The sequence below is a fragment of the Lissotriton vulgaris genome, chromosome 12 (genome assembly GCF_964263255.1).
Source record: "Lissotriton vulgaris chromosome 12, aLisVul1.2, whole genome shotgun sequence".
In the NCBI taxonomy this organism is placed as follows: Eukaryota; Metazoa; Chordata; class Amphibia; order Caudata; family Salamandridae; genus Lissotriton; species Lissotriton vulgaris.
The window spans coordinates 645312828-645334912 of NC_141700.1; the positions used below are offsets into that span (position 1 = coordinate 645312828).

General features: G+C 43.7%; 1 protein-coding gene across 1 annotated transcript in view; it reads right to left on the reverse strand.

Annotated features, from left to right (window-relative positions):
• The window catches only part of ZC3H18 (zinc finger CCCH-type containing 18), a 449445-nt gene that overhangs the window by 290501 nt on the left and 136859 nt on the right, over nt 1–22085 (reverse strand). Inside the window, exon 6 of the mRNA XM_086945597.1 lies at nt 3659–3810. Coding sequence (XP_086801723.1) covers nt 3659–3810 — 152 coding nt within the window. The remainder of the gene's footprint in view (nt 1–3658; nt 3811–22085) is intronic.

A 22085-nucleotide genomic window follows, 5' to 3' on the forward strand; every position in this document is an offset into this window, starting at 1 on the left:
CAGTGTAGTGGGTTCATTGTTTGGTCCATCTCTGCTTTCACATCTGTGCCTCAACTCTCGCGATGTTTCGGGGCCACGGGCGGGCGTAAATGTTGGCGCGAACCGTAATAGTATGCTTGTTTACTCGGGTGTCGTCTGCTTAAACGCCACTGACCTACATGAAAACGAATTAACTGTGGACACACTGCTATTTCGCTCGCCCCCACTTCATAGCTTGAGATATTGTATGGCACCTGATCCTTCTATCTTATATTATAAAATGAAACCTTTTGTATCCTGTTTCCAAATTGATATGTCTTCCAACCAGTACGCATTGTGGATGTAGCGACTATGCTCCCCGGGAGGCTGGGTCTGAAGTTTTGATCGTAGTATTGTGTTGCAATTGCTTAGCGGCCAGCCCTGGGGGTTGTAGGCCCGTGTTTGTATCTGGTTGAAAATGTCAAATAAAGGTTTAAAAAAAAAACAAAAAAAAACAGAATTGTAAACTATTCCTTAAAACAGACACTATCCCTCTAAAGATTCCAGAAGTTGTACTTTCCCAGCATTTCCTGCAGTCTCATTTATGTAGCAATTTGTTTTCCACTCTCTGAGCTAGTACCCTCAAAACACAGCCGTTAAATAGACTACTTTTGATAGATTACATTTTTACTTTTGCTTCACTCAACGGGCACTTCCTTGATTCCTCAAGACATTTTCTGAAGGTAGAACTCATTTTACTCCTGGTTTGGTTCTGAGCATTTCACTTCTCCCTTGATTTCCCAGTAATCTGTAAGAGTTTTACTCATAAATACTCTTCTTCTGGGGGGTAGAGGTCATGGAGCTATGTGAATAATATTTGTGTCATCTGCTTTTCTGATTCTTATTGCACCAAGAACAGTAAACTTGATCTTGAGACATTTGTTTTAAACACCTAAGTAAATAGTTTTAATATAAAGGAATTAATTCCACCTTGGGCTGCACAGGGTGTAAAGCAAAACAGGAAGAGCAATAGCTCTCTTGTCCCTCCCTTATGCTGCATTTTGTCTGAAATAGCCTTCAATATCTGCTGCATTTTTCAGCACTAAAATGTGCACCATTCATTTAAACATTAGGCCACATTTATTACTTGCCACCAGCTTCCACTCAGGAGGGCAGATATAAATCTGGGATTCTTTCCTAGCTGTGGGTCAATCTTATTGTTAGTGCTCATTGTGAAATCACCCTCTATTTGGATGATGCAACCTAGCAAAGTACATAAAAAATATCTGAACATCCTCTTTCTTCCTTCCCATATTGAACATTGACAGCGCCCCCAATTAAGATAAGACCAGTTAGAAAAACCCTTTTCTTTACTACAAGGTTGAAAAGCAGCACAAGTTTAACTTTAAAACCACATTAAATACCCAGTTACATTTCTGATAGACTCAATAAAGAAACAGTGAGCCTAAAAGGAGTGTTTGCAGACATTCGTATCATAAATGATGGTAGCCACCGCCTCCTGATGCTTCCATCTCTGTATGGTCTTTGATATGAAAGAATGGAGAGAAGCAATAAAGTTTTAAATTTGTCCACTTTTCAAAGATTTCAGGTTGAATGCAGCTTCATCAAGGCTCCGTTTTGAGTTTACTCCACTTGTTCATTTGCCATCCTGGTCACAAATTGAGACCCATACCAGAGTTCAAGACAAGCCATTGTTTGAACCGTTCGTGGAGCCCTTCACAATGATTCAGCTCAAAGGCTCACAACAGTTAACTCTGTAGATTCTGCAAATGCATTATTTCAACATTTAGATGTTTTTGAGGCACTTTTAATTGTGCCTCTTTGCGATCTTCTATTTTCTTCATCTGTTATCCTGTATTACTTATTCTGGAGACTGAATCTTCATTAGAATTCACGGCTTTAATGTTTGCTTTCATTACTTTAGTTATTTTGAACTTTTACATATAAAATATTTTTATGCCGTCTTATTTTAGTCTGAAAGTGCTGTTGGAGTGACATTCATACAAGAGCCATAAACTGTTTTGATATAGCTTATTCCTACACCACACTGCATACAATTACAAAGAATTAAACTCCACACAAGGGTTGGGTGGTGTTCGGTTGAAGGCATAGTTTGCCTTCAGAGTTTGTGGAAAAGTCCACAAAGTTATGATTATTTTGGGATTTACAAACTCCTCTAAAGTCCTTCCTATCCTGAAAGCTGTCAGTTATTCCAGTAAATGTCCCATGTAACCGTTTTTAACTCTCGCTTAGGCCCACTTACGCTGCCTCTTCGAGACATGCTGTATTCAGGTATGGACTTGAAGCTCTACCCACATTCCAGCCATCTTTTTAATTGGCTCCAGTCACTGTCCTTTGTAAATGGTGGCTGTTCATTGGTGAATAGGCTTAGGAGTCCCTCCTTAGAACCACCTTTTCTCTTCTTGTAACCTCCCATGAGGACACCCACTGTTAAATGATTGTTAATCGGTTTGGTTCAATTACAGACTTGGAGCACTATTTTGTTGATTGTCTTTCTCCTCCATGCAGTTGCGAACACACTCTCTCGCAACAGTTTATTTTTTTCCCCTTCATATAACCAGTGTGGTACGACTCAAATGATATAATGAAGGAGAGTCTGTCTTTTGTTGTTTGCAGTTCGGCAGCATGTTTTTTTCTTTCCATTTATTAACTTTTGCTATAATGGCAGCACCCGCAATTTAGCTTTTAACGTCTTAAGCTAAAGTGCAAGTGTAGCAATTGCTTCAAAAGTAAAGAAATAGAAAAAAAAAATTCACTTGGCCGCCATTTTTGCCTATTTATTTACTTTTGTTAGAATCCGGGCACCTCCGTTTTAGCTTTAAACATCCTAAGCTAAAGTGCGGGTGCTGTGATTGCTTCAAAAGTAAAGAATTAGAAAAATGTTTTTTTCCCATTTCTTTTGAAGCAATCGAGGCACCGCGCTTTAGCTTAAGATGTGTAAAGCTTAAGCACGAGGGGCGCGATCCTTTTGCAATGCAATAGCTCTAGCATCACTGGAAGTTTAAGCCACTGGCGTTGCATTAATATTTGCAACTACAACAGCTTAAACTTTCAGTTACATTGCAAATGCTTGTTTCAGGATGGGAAGGGGAACAGAACACCCCCAACTTTGTGGGGGGAGTAGGATATTGGGTTTTTCCACTTAGAAAATGTTTTGGACTTTCAGGGCCTTCTTGGAATAACAAGGAAAAGAAAACCAGCACTGGCAAAGCCAATATGTTTGGATTTTATGTGTCAAAAAATGATGCGCTAGTATAGTAAAGCAAGACACACAAGAGAAAGCCAACAGGAGCAAACAAAGAGGGCTACAGTTTTAAAATAGTTCCTTATGCATTTTAAACCAATTAAAGTTGTAAGCCAATGAATAAAAGAGATTGGTAAACGAAAGCCGAAGTTTGAATCAAACCCCACTCTACATATATAGTTAACAATAGATCGGTTTGACAGCGGTGCCGTCAAAACTCAGACCTAAAAATGTGCAGTTGCACATAGGGCAGCATTTCACCATTTTAGAGTTGCACCCAGTCTATAAATCTGCAATGAGGAACTAGTGGATTTCACATGACACGTTTGACGGAACTAGCATGTTCACAATAAATTATTATGACCATATAAACAATTTTTCTTAGAAAAGCAAATTTAAAGATCAATGTTTTACCCTTGATCTCTTGCAGTGATGCGATAATTCAATTCCCTGAAAACATCATTCTCCTTGTCAAACTCACGATCATCTTCTCCTATGGTTACCGTAAGCCTCTTTTCCTCGAAATCTGGCTCTTGTTCTTTTCGAAGTAAGGCCTTTTTCAAAACCTGAAGACACAAGGTACAGGAACCATATAAGAGAGCTTACCACTGAACAAAGCCAAGTTTCATTTATTTGTTAGTGTTTGATTAGGCCCGGATTAAATTTAAATTACATTGGCATAATTTGCATAATTTCAGTAATTCCACAAAGCACTTGTAACATGAAATCCTACAAATTACACCAATTCCTGCAATTCCGCACCATTTGTGGTAAAAAATGTACAGCGAATGCATAGGAACAACAGAACACAAGTGTCATGTAGCATGAAATAACGGATTTGCATCCCACTTAAAAATATGTAATTTCGCGAAATTTTTCCAAAACATTCCATTATTAGAAAAGAGCAAATTATCGGAGTTTTGCACATGCCTAAATTTGATCTCAGATTATTGGTGTTTTAAACATTTTTATGAGGCAGTTCATTTCACAAAACATCCCTGCCTAATGCCACATAAACAGAATCTTCTGGGGTAACTTCCGGCTTGGACAACGCAGACAAAGCCATGCAGAACCGAACAACGCCACCTTCCGGCGCAGGGGTACTGCTCACCAAACAATTTTCAGATTCAGTCTGACGCCAGGTGAGCCTTCTAAGGTAAGGAATCTGGAGTATCAGATTATCAATTTCTTCTTACTCAACACCTCTAACAGCCTAGACAATGCGGACAGTCCTTTTGCTCCACAAATTACATTTTCCCATGTTCTATTTTTTAATAGCTAATTTCTGGCTTGAAGATGAAGAAAACCAACTTTTAGAGCATTTAAGACCTCTCTCTCTTTAAACATGCAACTTTTGTCAGAATGTCTGCCTTCCAAATGCAGGCTTTTCACTTGAAAGCATCATTGCTGGTCACTAGCCCACCCAACACTTCCACATTATCTTTTTTGCACAAAATGCAAGTCATTTGGTTCGCTTACTTTAAGGTTCCATTTACCTCGTGTCAATCCCTTTCAATGCCAGAAAACATACATGGCTCTCCTTTCTGCAGTAGTGCAAAGGAAGGCGAACATTTAATTGAGACAGCACATTCATTTCTTCCAGAACACATTCACTTTACACGTTTACAATTTGTGACAGAGGGAAATGAAGCAATATGCTTCAGATCACACAATTTTGCCTCGGATGTTGAAGCCTAGATCAGAGAACATCTGTTAAAACAAGTATCCTTCAAGGAAGGGAACGCTATAAAGGGCGATTCCTGTTTTAACTCGCTTGCCGTCCAGTTTTCCTGAATAAAAGACCCCAACAACAATTCAATGCTATTTTCTTAATGCCATGGATGAAGTTACATATCTTTGGAGCATTTCCCGCAAAGGACCTGTTAGATCTTTTACGTTTCTGTGATTTCAGAGGTATGAGTAGTAGCGTGTTGGAGCTTCTGAGGGTCCTGGACTGACCGGCTCTCTTGAGTTTATTGGCCTGATATTCCGGTTTACCTGTATGCAGGGCTTTGTGTGTGAGGCAGACTGTGCAGAAGTTGGCTCGTAGGTTAATAGGAAGCCATTTCAAGTCCTTGAGAGCCGGGGTGATGTGCTCATATTTCTTAGTTCCCGTAACCATTCTAGCTGCTGCATTAAGGGTAGCAGTCAAAGGACCTAGATGAGATTTGGCTGTTCCAGTCAGAGTAGCAATGCCATAATCAATCCTAGAGAGTACCAGTGCCTGAGTGGCCTGTTTCAGGTCTTTCAAGGGGAGGAAGGGTTTACGTTTGTAGAGAAGTTTCAGGTTAAGGAAAGCACTTTTGGCAGTTTTAGAGATGTGTTCTTTCATGTCCAGTTTTGGGTCCAGAGTGATCCCCAGTGATTTGACGGAGGTTGTAGGAACAAGAGGAACATTGAGGGCGTTTAAGGCTTTGAGCCATTCGAGTATTTGGGGATTTTCACTTTTGTTTGAGATGAGGAGCACTTCTGTCTTTTCTTCATTAAGTTTGAGGTGGTTGGATGAGAGCCAGTGTTGTACCTCTGTGAGTGTGTCATTTAGTCTGTGGATGTCTGCGATCGAAGTGGTTTCCAGGTAGAGTTGTGTGTCGTCCGCATAGAGGTGAAAGGGGATGTTGGAGTTCCTTAGAATTGTAGTGAGGGGCTCCATGTAGATGTTGAAAAGTTGTGGAGAGAGTATTGACCCCTGTGGGACTCCTCTAGTAATGGGGAGGGGGTTCGATTTGGAGCTTTTAATTTTGATAATTTGTGTGCGGTTGTTAAAAAAGGAGGCAAACCATTTGAGAACTTTTTTTTCCAAACCCGCTCTCTTCTGTAGGACATTGAGTGGTAGGTTGTGATCCACTGTGTCGAACGCTGCCGAGAGGTCTAAGAGGATGAGGAGGCTACATTGGTTGGAGTCGAGAGACATGTGTAGGTCATCCATCACATTGAGGATTGCGGTTTCTGTGCTGCAGCCCTTTCTGAACCCAGATTGGTGTGGGTCAAGAAGATTCAAGATCTCTAGGTGATGGGTTAGCTGAGATAACACACATTTTTCCAAAATTTTCGATAAGAGCCGAAGGTTCGACACTGGTCTGAAGTTGTTCAGTACTGTGGGGTCGAGGCCAGGTTTTTTTTTTTAGGAGTGGCGTGACTTGACCTAGTTTAAGGCAGTCAGGGATGGAGCCATCGCTCAAAGAGCTGTTGATGATCTTGGCCCAGATAGGGGCTAGAGTATGTTTCAGGTCTTTGGTCAGTCTCGAGGGCAGCTGATCAAGGGAGTGAGATGAGGGATTAGCGATGGCAATGAGATCGCTTATCGCTTCGGTTTGGATGGGTTGGAAGGAAGACCAGCGAGTGGCTGCAGTTGTTGGTCTTGAGTGGGTAGAAGCAGTGGGGCGTAACTCTGTGAGGACGGAAAGATCGCTGCAAGATCGGTCAATTGAGGCAATTTTTTCGTTGAAGAAGTTAGCAAAGTCGTCGCACTGGGATTTGGACGCAGTTAAGCTGTCTGTCATAGCTATTGGAGGTTTGGTTCCTGATGATATTGAAGAGTTCTTTGGGGCGGTTTTTAGCCTCGTCTAGAGCAGAGCAGAAGGATGACTTTTTGTTCTTGATATGATTAAGGTAGGTTTTGCGAGCTGTTTTGAGTTGGTCCCGGTTGAGGGCAGTGGGGTTGTTCCTCCAGGATCTTTCCATGGCTCTTAGGAGTCTGCGCTCATCATTGATGTCAGTGGAGAACCAAGAACTGGAGGGAATGCTTCTGGTTTTTTTTGTTTTCTAGGTGCCAGCTGGTCCAGGACGCACTCCAGGTTGGAGTGATAGAGCGAGGTGAGATCCGTGGTTGAGAGGTGCTCCGTCGAGCTCCGGAGGAGTGAGCTGAGAGCATCTTGTAGCTTGTCAGGGGGGACTTTCGATAAGTTTCTGACCCACTTGGGGGAGGTTTGTGTGGGTGGGAGGGAAAGAGCCGGGTGGTTCATATGAAAGAGGATGGCGTGGTGGTCGGACCAGTCCACAGGGATAATGTGGTCAATTGAAATTGTCTTTTTGTCCGCAATGATTGCATGCAGGATCGCTCCTCTATGGTGTGTTTCTTCTGAGCAGTGTTGGATCATATCGTGGTCTTGAAGAAGGGAGGTGAGAGATTGGATGAGCGGATTCTTGGTTGCATTCCATCTTAGGTTGAGGTCGCCCAGAATTATTCTGAAGTCATTGTTGAGATCGGTTTGAGTGATCAGATCGGACAGCTGTTCGCCAAATTCAGTAGCGTTTCCTGGAGGGTGGTACAGGAGAAGGCATTGGAGTGGGCTGTGGAGGGGCGAATTGATGTTGACCGAGAGGCATTCAAAGGAGTTGTAAACAATAAGCACAAATATGTAAGGGGAAAAGCAGGCAAGGTAAGAGATTCAGGGGAGGGGGGGTTGGAGCACGGGAAGTAAACAGATAATGAGGGCGGGAAAGGGGAGGGGAGGGTGAGAGACACAGCATGGGAAGAGGATGGGAAGGGCGATGGGGACACAAACCGGTAGACGAGTCAAGGCAACGTCCAAAGTCCAGTAAGCTGTGATCCCAGGGCAGACAAGGGGAGAGATTCAGGGGAGAGAGGATAGGAGCTAGGGAAGAGACAATAGGGAGAGACGAAAAGAAGTCTGCCTAAAGACCGACTGGGTAGGTGACGACCAAGGAGGGAATCCACGGCCCATCTTCCCTATAGCTAAACCAAGTAGCTCCATGGGGCGTCAGACAAAATAGTTCAGTCTCAATATATTGAGAGAGGAGGGAAGGAGAGACATAAATAGAGGGAGGATGCGGTAGGAGACGACAGGAGAGACGAAAGGAAGTGTAACAATGTGGTTCAACAAAATACCAGAAAAGATCAACAAGGGAACACTATATCAAACTATCAGCAATTACTACCCCATACGGGGTGTCTAAGCGCTTTTTCGGCGAGTAGTACGCTACTCCGGAACCCATAAAAGGAATAGTGTGAATCAGTATAGTGAAATATGAAAGTAATTTGAGCGGTGGATATATTAGTCAGTTATTTGAATTTAGAAGGATAGTGGAGGGATAGAATAGGGAAATGGTTTGCATTTATATAGCACTAGCAATCCCTGATGTGGTGTTGAAACACTTTTTTGGCGAGTAGCAGGTTACGCCGTAACCCATAAAGTGTTAGTGGTGAATTAGTATAGTGAAATATGAAAGTAATTTGAATGGAGGACATGTTCGTATGTTATTTGGATCGAAAAGGAATAGTGGAAGGCTAAAAGAGGGAAGGGTTTAGATTAAAAAAAAATTCTTAAAGAGTTATTATTCGTGGGGGCAACGGGGAGGAGGGGGTGGAGAGTTTGGGATGAGTAAAGGAGAGGTGGAGGGGAGCTAGTATAGGGAAATATGAAATGAATTTGGATTCATGGACGTTAGTCAGCTATTTGGATTGAAAAGGAATAGTGGAGGGATAGAAGAGGGAAGGGTCTAAATTTTTTTTGGGGGGGGGGAGTTCATAGCAGTAGGAGTGGGTTTGAAATGAGTAAAGGGGCGGTGGAGGGGGAAGAGCCAGAGGTAAGGCCTGTTTGGAAGATCTGAATAGTAAAATAGGTATGAGATGATTCAAGGAGGGGTAGAGGAGGGAAGAGTCTAGAAAGGATTATTTTGAGGATCATAGTAGTGATATCAGGTTTGGGATGAATGAGAGAGTGGAGGTGTTGAAAATAAAACAGCGATAATGTTAAGCATTAGTTGAAGACATGATATTGTGATCTGTTTGTCAGTTTTCCCATTCTTATTTCTGTTCCGGCCAGACTCCATTTTGTTTTATGGCCTCCATCTTGTCTGCTACATATTGCCATGTGCCCGACATGTGGCGAGTCCTACCTCTCCGCTAGTCACCCCTGAAGTTTGCCCGGCAACAAGCTATATATAGTCCTTTGTGTGTCTAGCGCATGCCCAGTAGGAGTCACATCTGTCTTTGATTAGCGTAGATAGGAATGTGCATTTCCGCGGGTCTCAAGAACCGTTAACCCCACCCATGTATTGATCATGTTCAAGAAATGTCCATATATGGTTGTAAATCATATTTTGAGTTGTATCCGACTACTTATGAACCCCTTCTTTGTGTATAAAAGGGGACTGCGCACTCGAGTTCTTTGTGCTACCTTGTACAATACTGTAGAGTGTTGTGTGGGCTGTAGTACCACCTTTAAAGGTTTATTAAACTATGTCTTTGTATTTCCAGTTTCCGTGCCAAATTCTTTGTGTAGTCTGAGGACTCCGTGCACAGAAGGGCGAACCCTTTGCACTCGCAGGCCTTGCTGAGGCCTGTATTCATCAATTGGCGCCCGACACGTGGGGCTCATCGGCGACTCGGATGCTCGAAGGATTGGTCATGACGAAGGATTGGAACCTTGCCGGGGACGTGATAACTGCCAGCGGCGCCTTTAGTCCTGGCATCCCGAGGTGTTCTTCCTTCCCTTCCGATCTGACCATCTGGGTGGCGCCGGTCCTCGACTGAGACCTCTTCTGTCGGTTTGCCGTGCAGTGGCCGTTTGGGCGAATTTGGAACTTGGCAGTTGGAATCTGGACGCTCTTGATTGATAAGAACCGTTGTACGGTACTTGCTGCGAGCCTTTGGTAGTCTGGGTTGGCAAGGCAGTTTTAGGATACGCTTGCTGAGACTAATTTGTTTGAAGTGACTAGTCATATTTGGTTTGGATTTGGGATATATGCGTTGCAGCACAAATAGGCAGGCAATGTGGAGATATTTCTCCTGACCTTTGGATTTGAGCGGCGCAACGTTTTAAGTGCCATTTTAATTATAATATTGCATATTTTGCACTATTTCTGACATGCCTGTTTTAAGCGCACTCCGTAAGTGGTGCTGCTGTTTTGGAAGCGACCGGTTAAGACTTGTGGAATCACAGCCTGCTCCCCCGGAAGGGACGTCGAATAGGGATATGTATGTAAAATTTGGTCTTTCCCCCATAATGTACAGCACGTTATGGAGGAAATATACGAAAAAGGATCCCGAGTTACGTTGGCCTCTGTATGGATCGTTTGATTTGCGGAAAATTGAGTATGTGGAGCAGTGTATGTGTAAGCGACGAGCGAGGCAGGATATGTTTGAATGTGTGCGTATGTGGGTGAAAGAAGTGCGTGAGCGCGAGAAACGCGAGCAAGCGCTGATTGAGAAGGGACAACGAAAGAGTGAGCGTGAGAAAGCGCAAGAGTTGAGAAAGCGCGAAGCAAAGGAATTAGAAGAAAAACAGGAAAAGGAACGTCGGTTGCAGATATCAGGCCAGTATGCTGTTCGGCAGCCTCTTAATCATGTCCTTAATAAACATGATGATGATTTTTCGTTATTAGATCGCTCTACGCCCCGTACGCTGGTCCGTCCGCTCCGAGAGGAGGTGGTCAGGATTCTGGATCGCCCCCAGTAAAGGTGGATACGCGGTCTATGTTGTCGAACGATCGTATGGCTGACCTCCGAAAGATCGCTTATCGAGTTAACAAGGCTACTGTTTCCCTCCCTGACTTAATGCAGGATCTTGAAGGATGGCAGGATAGGGAGAAATTATACTTTGCCGAGACTCTTTCTGATGAAGTTGTTACATCTTTTCGGAAGTATTCTGATGTTCTTGAACCTGATGATGTGGTAGCTGATTCTAAAGAATTGCGTAAAGGTCTTCTTCTTCCTTCTCAGGTGCCTGATGCGGTTCGACGGCTGTTTGTGTTATGGGACGAGATGTTCCGACTATGGGACGAAGCGCGGAAGAGAAAAGCGGAGGAGGAGAAAACGAATCCGAGCAGCGGCGGGAAGCAGTCATCTATCTTTCACTCAGATAAGATCGACCCAGTGCATGTTAAGCCGATGCGAGAGGCAGCGCCTTTGTACGTTCCTCCTAAAGGAGCGGGTACTAGTTCGGATAAGGGTTCTCTTGATGCAAAAGGGTATTTCATTTATAATTGGGTTTATACTCCTTGGAATAGAGCAGATGTTATGGCATTAAAAGCTGCATTACCTGATCCAGGAAAGAATCCGGCCGCCTTTTATGAGGAAGTTGAGGGGGCCCTAAATTCTTGTACTATGACCCTAGCTGATATTGATTTATTCTTTGGGCTCATATTACCTCCCGATATGTGGAGATCTGTGCGGAAAGTAGATGATCTCATAATCTTTAAGGCAAAATGGACGGATCTTGAGGATGAGGATAGAGGCAGGAAACCTGCGCAAAAACCACCCCAGTCGATTTTAGAACTCCTTGCTGCCATTTTGACCAAGCTAAAAACGATTATCCCCCCTAAAAAGATTGATTGGACTATGTTAGCATCGTGTAAACAAAAAGGTAGATGAATCGCTTTCAGATTTCTTTACGCGATTCGAGGAGACTTTTCATGATTTCAGCGGTCAGTCGCTTACGGACGACACGGGCCGACATCTTTTCGTTGATAAGTATGTTTCCAATTTATTGCCAGGAGTGGCAGCTCGTTTAAAAGCGAGAGAGAGATCCTGGACGACTTCGTCTCCGGCATCCCTCTTGACGATGGCTCAGTATTATGAGCATCAGGAATTAGAAGCGAAGGGTAATGAAGAAAAGAAGTCTAAGGATTTAAAAACGAAGGTTATGTTAGCACAAGTGTACGGACCGCCCCGTAGAGGTGTTGATAGGGGTGCTCGAGATTCTTCTGGTTCTTCTTTTGGTCGTACGAATTTGGCTAGAGATCAATGTGCATATTGCAGGCAGAGGGGCCATTGGGCGAAAGAGTGTCCATTGTTGCGCGCACAGCGGCAGGAGCGCGGTCAAGGACCGGTGAGAAATAGAGGAGGTTTTTCAGGCCCCAGGGGCAACACGAACGATCGTGCTAGGTTTGATTCTAGTATGCGACCGCAAGATGTGTCTAACGTCTTTGATCGACGGAATCAATGCCAAATATCTGAGTATGCGCGTCCTGAATGTCACGATTCACAATATGCATAGGATTGCGTAGGATGGGGTAAGGAATCAGTCGAAGTGCCAGTAGATCAGAGGGGTCCTTATGTTACAGCACATGTTTTGGGTTCTACTGATCGGTTCCTGGTTGATACAGGAGCTACTCATAGCGCTTTGTCTAAAGAATTGGTTCCGAGGGCTCCCCTGTCTGGCTTAACAATTACATCTATAGGGTTCGATGGAACGCCTTCTCTTAGCCCACTATGACAACCTCTTGCAATTCACATAGATAAGTTTGTTGTACCATGTCCATTCTTGCTCTCCCCAAACACGCCTGATAACATTGTGGGTTTGGATATGCTCAAACATTTTCGAGCCACAATACGATGCTCTCCTGAAGGAGTACGTGTTATCCTGAATGACAACTATCCGAAAATGGAGAGGGTGTGTACGATTCAAGAAGATACTGCATTGGCCTCTTTACCTCGTACCTTGTGGGCTACTTCGGATACTGATGTGGGACAGATGATCATCCCCCCGGTACACATTAGTGTAAAGGAGGGAGCTGTGTTACCACGCCTGCCTCAGTATCGAATCTCACAGGAGGGGGAGGAAGCACTTACACAGATTGTGCAGGATCTTATTAAAGTTGGTGTTGTAGAAGAAGTTCCATACAACGTGTGTAACAGTCCTATACTACCGATTTTGAATAAAGACACTGATATCAGGATCTATCGATTTATTATCGATTTACGGGAGGTGAATAAGATAGTGATACCTCAATACCCAGTGGTTTCTGACATTACGACATTTCTTACTCTGGTTCCGCCAACTGCAACAACGTTCTCTGTTATAGAGTTGAAGAACGCTTTCTTTTCGATCCCTATTCATCCTGATAGCCAATATCTTTTCGGATTCACTTTGAAAAATCGATCGTATAGATTTTGTAGAGTTCCTCAAGGCTATACTGAGAGTCCCAGCATTTATAGCCAAGCGCTGTAACGTCAATTGGATTCTTTTATTCTACCTGAAGGTGTGGAGCTTATACAATATGTCGATGACATCTTGTTGGCGGCCGATACTCCTGAACAATGTGAGGAGTGCATGTTGTCCTTGCTTACTTTCCTGGCATTGCACAATCACAAAGTATCAAAGAAGAAATTGCAATATTGTAGACCAAAGGTAACCTACTTAGGTCACCTTTTGTCTAAGGAGGGGCGTGCACTCACACAAGATCGTATTCAAGCAATTTTGGACACACCAACACCCTCCACGCAGAAAGATGTTCGAGCTTTCTTGGGTCTCACTTCCTTTTGAAGACAATGGATACTGGGTTTTTCACACATAGTTAAACCACTGTTAGCGCTTTTGACAAAGGATACTACAGTTCCCCTTCCCTGGACAAATGAGTGTGAGAATGCCTTCCAACAATTACGACAGGCTCTTTGTTCAGCACCTGTATTAGGTACCCCTGATTATACGAAGCCTTTTACATTGTACGTACATGAGAGAGATGGATGCGCATTATCAGTGTTAGTACAGATGCACGGTGACAAACAACGCCCTTGCGCATACTTCTTGGCAGTACTTGATCCTGTTGCTCGAGCACTGCCTGGTTGTTTTCGCTCGGTTGCAGCAACAGCTGTGTCAATACGTCAAGAGTGAGGGGATTGTGTTATCTCATAAGCTGTTGGTGTTGTCCCCCACGCTGTTGATGCTCTTTTGAACCAGACAAAGACGCAGCATTTAACTAGTGCTCTTCCAACAGGATACGAGCTAACGTTGTTGGCTCCTCATATTACATTAAAGAGATGTGCAACGTTAAACCCAGCCACGTTGTTGCCCTTTCCGGTGACTCAGCCCGAGGCACACGAAACACATGACTGTGTTTTTGTGACTGAGGAACAGACAAAGGGTTGTATTGATTTGCAAGATACACCCTTTACAGATGTGGATGGAGAGCTGTGGGTGGATGGGTCTTGCTTGAAGTTGCCAGATGGGACTACCTCGGCAGCATATGCAATTTCTACGTTACACACAATAGTGGAGACAGCACGCATACCGCAGAAATCAGCTCAAGCAGCAGAACTGATAGCGTTGACAAGAGCATGTGAGCTCAGTGCAGGATTATGTGTGAATGTTTACACGGATATCCGCTATGCTTTCGGAGTAGCGCACGATTTCGGCCTGCTCTGGAAGGAAAGGGGCTTTTGACATCACATGGAGCACAGATAATGTACGGAGAGTTAGTACATAACCTTTTGACTGCATTGACCTATCCTAAGAAGATAGCTATAGTGAAATGTAGCGCACACAAGAAGGTGACAGATAAAGTGGGACAAGGAAATGCTTTTGTAGATCGTGTAGCCCGTGAAACCGCGATGCAGCATGACTCCACTCTGATGTATGTTGTGAAGTCACAAGCTGAGCGGTGGCACGATGCTAGGAAAGAGGTGTTAGTAGAGATACAAAGAACCGCTTCTGACAAAGAACGGGAGCAATGGTCCAAGGATGGAGAGTTGGACGATTAAGGTTGTTGGAGGAATAAACAGATGGATAAGTGGAAGCTACCCACAGCCTTTGTACAACCTATGGTCCAGATGGCACATGGGCTAGCACATGTTGGAGCTTCAGCAATTGTGAAATTGCTTACGCAAGTTTGGGAGCATCCAGAGATTGCTAGCACGGCTAAGAGAGTAGTACAGACCTGCATGATTTGTCTTAAATACAATCCAGGATAAGGGACACGAACTCCAGCAGGAGGATTTGCAACACCTACTGCACCTTTTGAAGTATTGCAAATGGATTATATTCAGCTGGAACGCTGTAATAATCAGAAATATGTCCTGGTTGTGGTTTGACATTCAGTAAATGGATTGAAGCATACCCTACGAAGGACAATACTGCAATGACTACGGCAAAAGTGTTATTGAAGGAATTCTTTCCTCGATACGGTGTTTGCAGATTGTTGTGGAGTAACAACGGGCCTCATTTTATCGCGGACGTTGTTAAGTATGTCCTGAAAGGATTAGGAATACAACAAACATTTCATGCAGTGTTCCACCCGCAATCAGCAGGATTGATGGAAAAGTACAATGGTACTCTGAAACTTAAACTAGCGAAAATACAGGCTTCTACCTCTTTGACTTGGCCAGATGCTTTGCCTTTGGCATTATTGTCTATCAGATCAGTACGCATTCTCGGACGGGCCTTACGCCCTACGAGATAGTTTTCGGGCGTCCTATGAACATATGGGAGTGCCCAGGCCAAGCTCAGTGTATGATGTACCTTGTGTCTTAATGAATGACTATTTGGCACAATTAACTGACAGTCTGGTTTCCATTCATCAACAGGTTCGAGAGGCACTCCCGGACCGGTCCACAGGAGAAGGCCATAATCTAAGGCCTGGCGACTTCGTCCTCATCAAGTCCTTCGAGAGGTCAAGCAGTCTGGAGCCGAGGTGGTGCGGTCCCGAGCAAGTTCTCCTTGCCACAAGAACAGCTGAGTCACCAACCGGAAAAACTGGATCCATTCCGTTCATTGCCGGAAGGTGCAAACTGGCCTGGTGGAGCCTGCTGTATTGACAGACCATCGAGAAATCCTGACTGCGGAGAGAGGCGGTGCTGTGGTACCCGACGAATCAGAGGAGTTCTTCCCGGACCCGACAGTCCCTGGAGCAAGAAGATATAATCTGCGACCAAGGAAAGAGCCTGCAATTGTGTGAGAAGTTGTCAGAACGGTCCCTAGGTCAGTGAAGCTGAGAGCATATGAGGCAAGGGGGGGGGGGATCAGCCCTGCATTACTGTAGCGACAGCAGTCTTGGCCCGCTGGTCAAGAAATCAACGGCTGCCTAGGGGGAAGAGTTCTGACAACACTTTAGTTTCAGGAAGATACTGTTTGTACATTTGTTCGAATGGAAAAGAAGAAGATTTTTTGTTTTGTAGGGTTCATTGCTGCTGTAGCAGTTGTTGCTACCATCGCGTGGTTTGTTGAGGATAAAATTCCTGCCCGTGAGTTGTATGTCCTTTCCACTCCAGTCCCAGATGAGCATTTCTTTTATACACTTCCATATCAGGAGTTGAAGCATCAACAGTTGTATTTGAATAACACTTTCATTCAGATGTTGCATCATACCCACGTGGCTACTAATGCTACGAACTGTTGGATATGTGGTATGATGCCAGCACACCAGAAGAAAGGGGGAACTCCGTTCATACCTCTACCTTTCTCTCATAATGACTCTTGTCGAGCATGGTACACTTTGCTTTTTGCCACAAGAAAGCCTACAGTGGGCAGATTACTTTTCAGACTGAATAAAGAATGCCATCAGGACAAAGAAGGCTATCCACAAGCCAATGGAACTATATGGGAGTGGGAAGAACATCGACCGGACAATCATTCAACGCCTTATATTTTTACGAACACTAGAGACACTGTCGGTAACGAGAAATTTGTAATTTCAGTGGCCCAGGCACAAGCAGATTTATGTGTACAGAGTGTAGGCCATATTCCTGTAGGTGTTAGTGATTGTATTGTTGTATTGAATATTGATGGTCTAAATAACAGCACATTCCTTGCCTCTCATAACACTTATTTTGGATGTGGAAATAGGGGTTATTATCGATTACCAGTTGGATGGTCCGGAGTATGTTATGTATCGTTTTTACTACCACCTGTATTTTTGGCACCTGCATCATATCATAAAAATTTTAAATTGTTGAATAATGTGACTGTAAACCGATATAAACTAACTTTGTCCATTGATGACGTGGACCAGACAGACACTAGTCTGCAGCAGTATATAGATTTCAATTTAGGATTGTTTTTCTTTGTTGGAGCTGCTCTGAATAGTAGAAAGATACGGCGATTAACAAGAGTAGTAGAAGCTGTAACCAACCAAACTACTGAAGAGCTACAAATTACTAGGATTGTTGCATTACAAAACCGAATTGTTTTGGATGTGATGTTAGCAGATAGAGGCGGTGCTTGTAGAATTATTTGGAACAGTTGTTGTGCATTTATCCCCGATCATACTCCTTCTGTGTATAAGGCCATCAATAAATTACATAAGATCGCAGCTGATATACATGTCGAAAATGGGACTTGGACATTCTCGAGCTGGTTCTGGACTCTGATCTCCACATGGGGTTGAAAAGTTCTCACTGGGTTTTGTATAATTCTTGCATTTATTTTTACATGTTGTATATGCATCCAATAAAGTCCTAGGATATGTTCTTTGTGTGTTTCATTTTGTGTGCCTAATAAAAGAACTGTTGCTGAGGCGGTCCACCAGAAAAGTATAACTAGAGTGATAGCTGAAATGATGAGCATCGATATTAACGATGAGTATCTAGATTATCCTAGAAAACCGAATGTCTTCAGCTAATGCTGAAAGGGTCGTCTGTTGTAAATAAAACAACGATAATGTTAGGCATTAGTTGAAGACATGATATTGTGATCTGTTTGTCAGTTTTCCCGTTCTTATTTCTGTTCCGGCCAGACTCCATTTTGTTTTATAGCCTCCATCTTGTCTGCTACATATTGCCATGTGCCAGACATGTGGCGAGTCCTACCTCTCCGCTAGTCACCCCTGAAGTTTGCCCAGCAACAAGTTATAAATAGTCCTTTGTGTGTCTAGCGCATGCCCAGTAGGAGTCACATCTGTCTTTGATTAGCGTAGATAGGAATGTGCATTTCCGCGGGTCTCAAGAACCGTTAACCCCACCCATGTATTGATCATGTTCAAGAAATGTCCATATATGGTTGTAAATCATGTTTTGAGTTGTATCCGCCTACTTATGAACCCCTTCTTTGTGTATAAAAGGGGACTGCGCACTAGAGTTCTTTGTGCTACCTTGTACAATACTGTAGAGTGTTGTGTGGGCTGTAGTACCACCTTTAAAGGTTTATTAAACTATGTCTTTGTATTTCCAGTTTCCGTGCCAAATTCTTTGTGTAATCTGAGGACTCCGTGCACAGAAGGGCGTACCCTTTGCACTCGCAGGCCTTGCTGAGGCCTGTATTCATCAGAGGGAGGGGATATATTGATAGAGGTATTGGGTAAAAAATAGGGTAGTGCATTGGAAAGAGTAGTAGAATGAGGTTTGAGAGGAGTCAGAGTGTTGGGGTAGTGGATAAATTTAGAGCAGTATAGGGTGAGAAATAGGGTAGTGCATTGGATATGCTGAATTAGAAGAAAAGTAATAAATATATACATACATAAGTACATGGAAGGTATATATATATATATTCACTGAAAAAACCATAGGTTTCAGGCCTTATATAGTTAGGAATTAGCATTTTAAAAACCTTTGAAATTCACTCAAGGGTGTTATAGTTAGCTGGACATTTCACTCATACAAAACCATTGAAAATGCTCCTATATAGTTAGTTGTACTAACTATATTTCGCGCACCCGCAATCCACTACTGATGATGTCACATATTACATCATTCATGACATGGTCAGTGACATCACTGATGACATCTCAAATGACAGCCGGAACTGGAGCCGAAGCTTGGGTATTTTTTACCGTTTTCTGCTGTGGCGAACAAGTCTATCTGTGGGAATCCCCATTGTTGAAAGTACGGAAAGAGAACTTGGGGATGAAGTTCCCATTCGTGGAATTGCTCTCTCCTCCTGCTGAGGCGGTCTGCTATTTGGTGGTTTACTCCTGGGAGGTGTCCTGCAAGAAGATAAACCTGGTGATAGATCGCCCAATTCCAAATGGCTTGAGCGAGTCTTGACAGTTGGAGAGTGAGTGTCCCACCCCAGCTTTAGCACATAATACATTGCTGTCATGTTGTCTGTTCGGACTAGGGCAGTTTTGCCTATGAGGTGAGTTTGAAAAGCTTTCAGCGCTAGAAAAACTGCTAGAAGCTCTAGATAGTTGATGTGGAGGTTTTTGCGTTTGTTGCTCCACAGGCCTTGTATTGTGTAATCTTGGATATGAGCACCCCAACCTGTCAGAGATGCGTCTACTGCGAGCACGATCTGTGGAATAGGGTTGATAAAAGGCCGTCCTTTTGATACGTTTTGTATGTTCCACCACTGCAGACAATGATGGTTACAGCCTCCTACCAACACTAGATCGGTTAATTGACCCTGCGACTGATTCCACGGACATGCCAAGCACTCTTGTAGGGGACACATGTGAAGTCTTGCATGGGGTACAATTGCGATGCAAGACGCCATCATTCCCAGCAGTTGCATGAACACACTGACCGATAAGGCTTGGTTGGACTGAAGTAGTATCGCAGTCTGAATATTTTGAATTCGGTCTACATTGGGAGAGGCTAGAGCTTGGACTGTGTCTAAAGTGGCTCCTAGGTAAGGTCCATTTCCTCCCAGTGTGCTCTGTAGTACCTGGCTAAAAGGCCCTGTGTGTTTGCAATGCGCCATTGATTTGCAGCTTGAGCAGCTTGAGCAGCTATGCGCTTGCCAGAAGCGTCTATTAATTTAGACTCCTTATCTGGTGGAGGAGCATCCCCAGATGTTTGGGAATTAGCCCTATTACAAGCATTAGACATTAGCAGTGAATATAATAGCAACTGACCCTTACTAAATACTGGATCTTTTGGGGAGGTCTTATACTTTTTGTCTACTCTAGGAGTCAAGATGCGTGCTCGTACTGGGTCCTTAAAAATGTAATTAGCGTGTTTCATCATGCCTTTAAGTATAGGGAGTGTTTGTGAGGACCTATGTGTGGATCCTAAAGTCTCAAGCAAAATATCTTCTTCTAATGGTTCTATGTGCATTGCCACCCCATGATATTGTGCAGCCCTGGCAGTGAGTTCCTGGTGGGATATATTGTCTGGGGGAGCAGGTTTGGCTGGGTAAAGGTCTGGGTCATTATCTGCTGGAGGATCAATTGTATAATCCGTCCATGGATTGCTGGCAACTGTGTCCCCCTATCATCAGCATCATCGTCATCATGGTGAGTTTGTGGAGCATCGGAGGTGGGATTTGCAAAGTATTTGCAGGTGTAAAAGGAGGTGGGGAGGGATGATGTTGGTAGATGAAAAGGACTGGTAGCAACAGATTTTCTCTTTAAAGGGATTTTGTATGAAGTTCTCAACGGGAAGCTTCCGTTTCTGAGGCAGCTTGGTATGAATATGACCAGTCTCAGGGTTAATATATATATTGACATTTATTTTTTGCATGATTTAAAAGAAAACCTTTGAGTACAAAAGATAAAATTGTGACACTTGTTAAAATATAAATAGGTTAGAACACTTGGTAGGTTTGGTAAAATAGAACCCAGTTCCAATAATACAAAGTACCCAGCCGCCTCATGTCCGAGCTCTCTTGTGGGTGCACTGATCCCCGGGTGCCTAGGGGAACAATCCCATCAGGACAATTGTAGTCGTGGCCAAGATTGTGTTTTAAGTCCCAAAGTTGTCCAGCCTGTTCACCCTTCCCTTTTTAATATCGGTCTTATTTTGGTGTTTCCGACAGTTAAGTGTCTAGGCAGACTTCCTGCTATTATGGAGTACCGTGGATCTGCACCTCTAGCTGAGGTTGGGGTAGACATCTCCCCTCCCCTGATTTTTATGCTACACGGTCCAAAAACTTCACCAGGGCACAGTTTAAATGTGTGTTCCGTGGGTCAAAGCAAGCCAAAACTGCAGGACTGCACGATCTGACTTCCTTCTCGTTCCAGGTCCTCCCTAGAAGGGTCCTTCTTTTTTTCAAGAGACTTGGGCACAGGCACAGAACGTGAGTTATGTCTTCCCTATGGTTGCCACAAAATCGACATTGTTGCTGGGCTTGAACTCTTTTCCATTTGGGAAGATGGCACGACAAGTTGTTTACCCCCAATCTTAGTCTTAAGAACTGAAGTTTGGTGTGTGCGTTAAAAGGACAAGTTAAGTAACTGAGGTGTCAGCTGGTCATACGATGTGAGCGTCATCCAACCATGTCTTCTTCTTGCAAGGCTCGCCTTGTCTTCCATAGAGGAGAGCTTTTTTGCACTTATTTTTGCTAGCCTTTTAAACTCATTTTGGCTAACGTGTAGGTCCCAGACTTCACTCAGGCCCAAGGTTTTTAGCCCGCTTGACAAGTAGCCGTGCCCTGCTAGCCATCGTTTTGTATTCAAATTGGACCATAGGTGTTCCGCTAGGCTGCCCTCCTTCGATGAACACGTTAGAAAATTCATCACTCTGCGATTGTTTGGAAAATTCCCAGTTCCAGCCTAATTTGTGCCGGTGACATAAAGGATGGTAGCTGGAAGACTGTTCTAAAGATCTTAACTATCATTTGATCTAGTTGGTTGCTGTCCAGTCCCTTTAGCGCCTCGCTTCCATATGTTAGGGTTGGAATGACTTTTGCCTGTGCCACCTGAAGTGTTGGAGCAAATGTTGGGCCGAATAGTTTTTTGTGGATAGATCCGAGGGCAAAAGCTAGCGCTGTTCCTTTCTTTTTTTGCTCTTCCAGATGGCTTTTGTATCTTTCATTGTTATCAAAGAAGACTCCTAAATACTTATGGCTTTTGGATTCTATGATGCTTTCTGAGTTTAGGACCCATGCCATCTTCTTTGGCCTTCCCGGGCGAAACGCCAACATTTTAGTTCTCTTATTATTTATCTGGAGCTCGTTTTTGTTCGAGTAAGTGGCAGTTGCGTCCATGAGCCTTTGCAAACCTATCTTTGTGTTGCTTAGGACTACGTTGTCGGCGTATAAAAGGTTTGACAACTGTAGGCTGCCCAGTTTGGGAGCATGAGCGTTAACTGTATTTAGAGCTTCTGGGAGATCCGATAGAAATAAGTTAAAAAGTGTAGGGGCCAAGACGCATCCTTGTTTGAGACCTTTCGTTGTAAAAATTGGTCGTGACAGTCTGGAACCATCGCCAATCTTTACCCTGACTCATGTGTCCTGGTACAGTAACTCTAGAGCTCTTGGTAATCCATTTGGGATGTTCAATGCAAAGA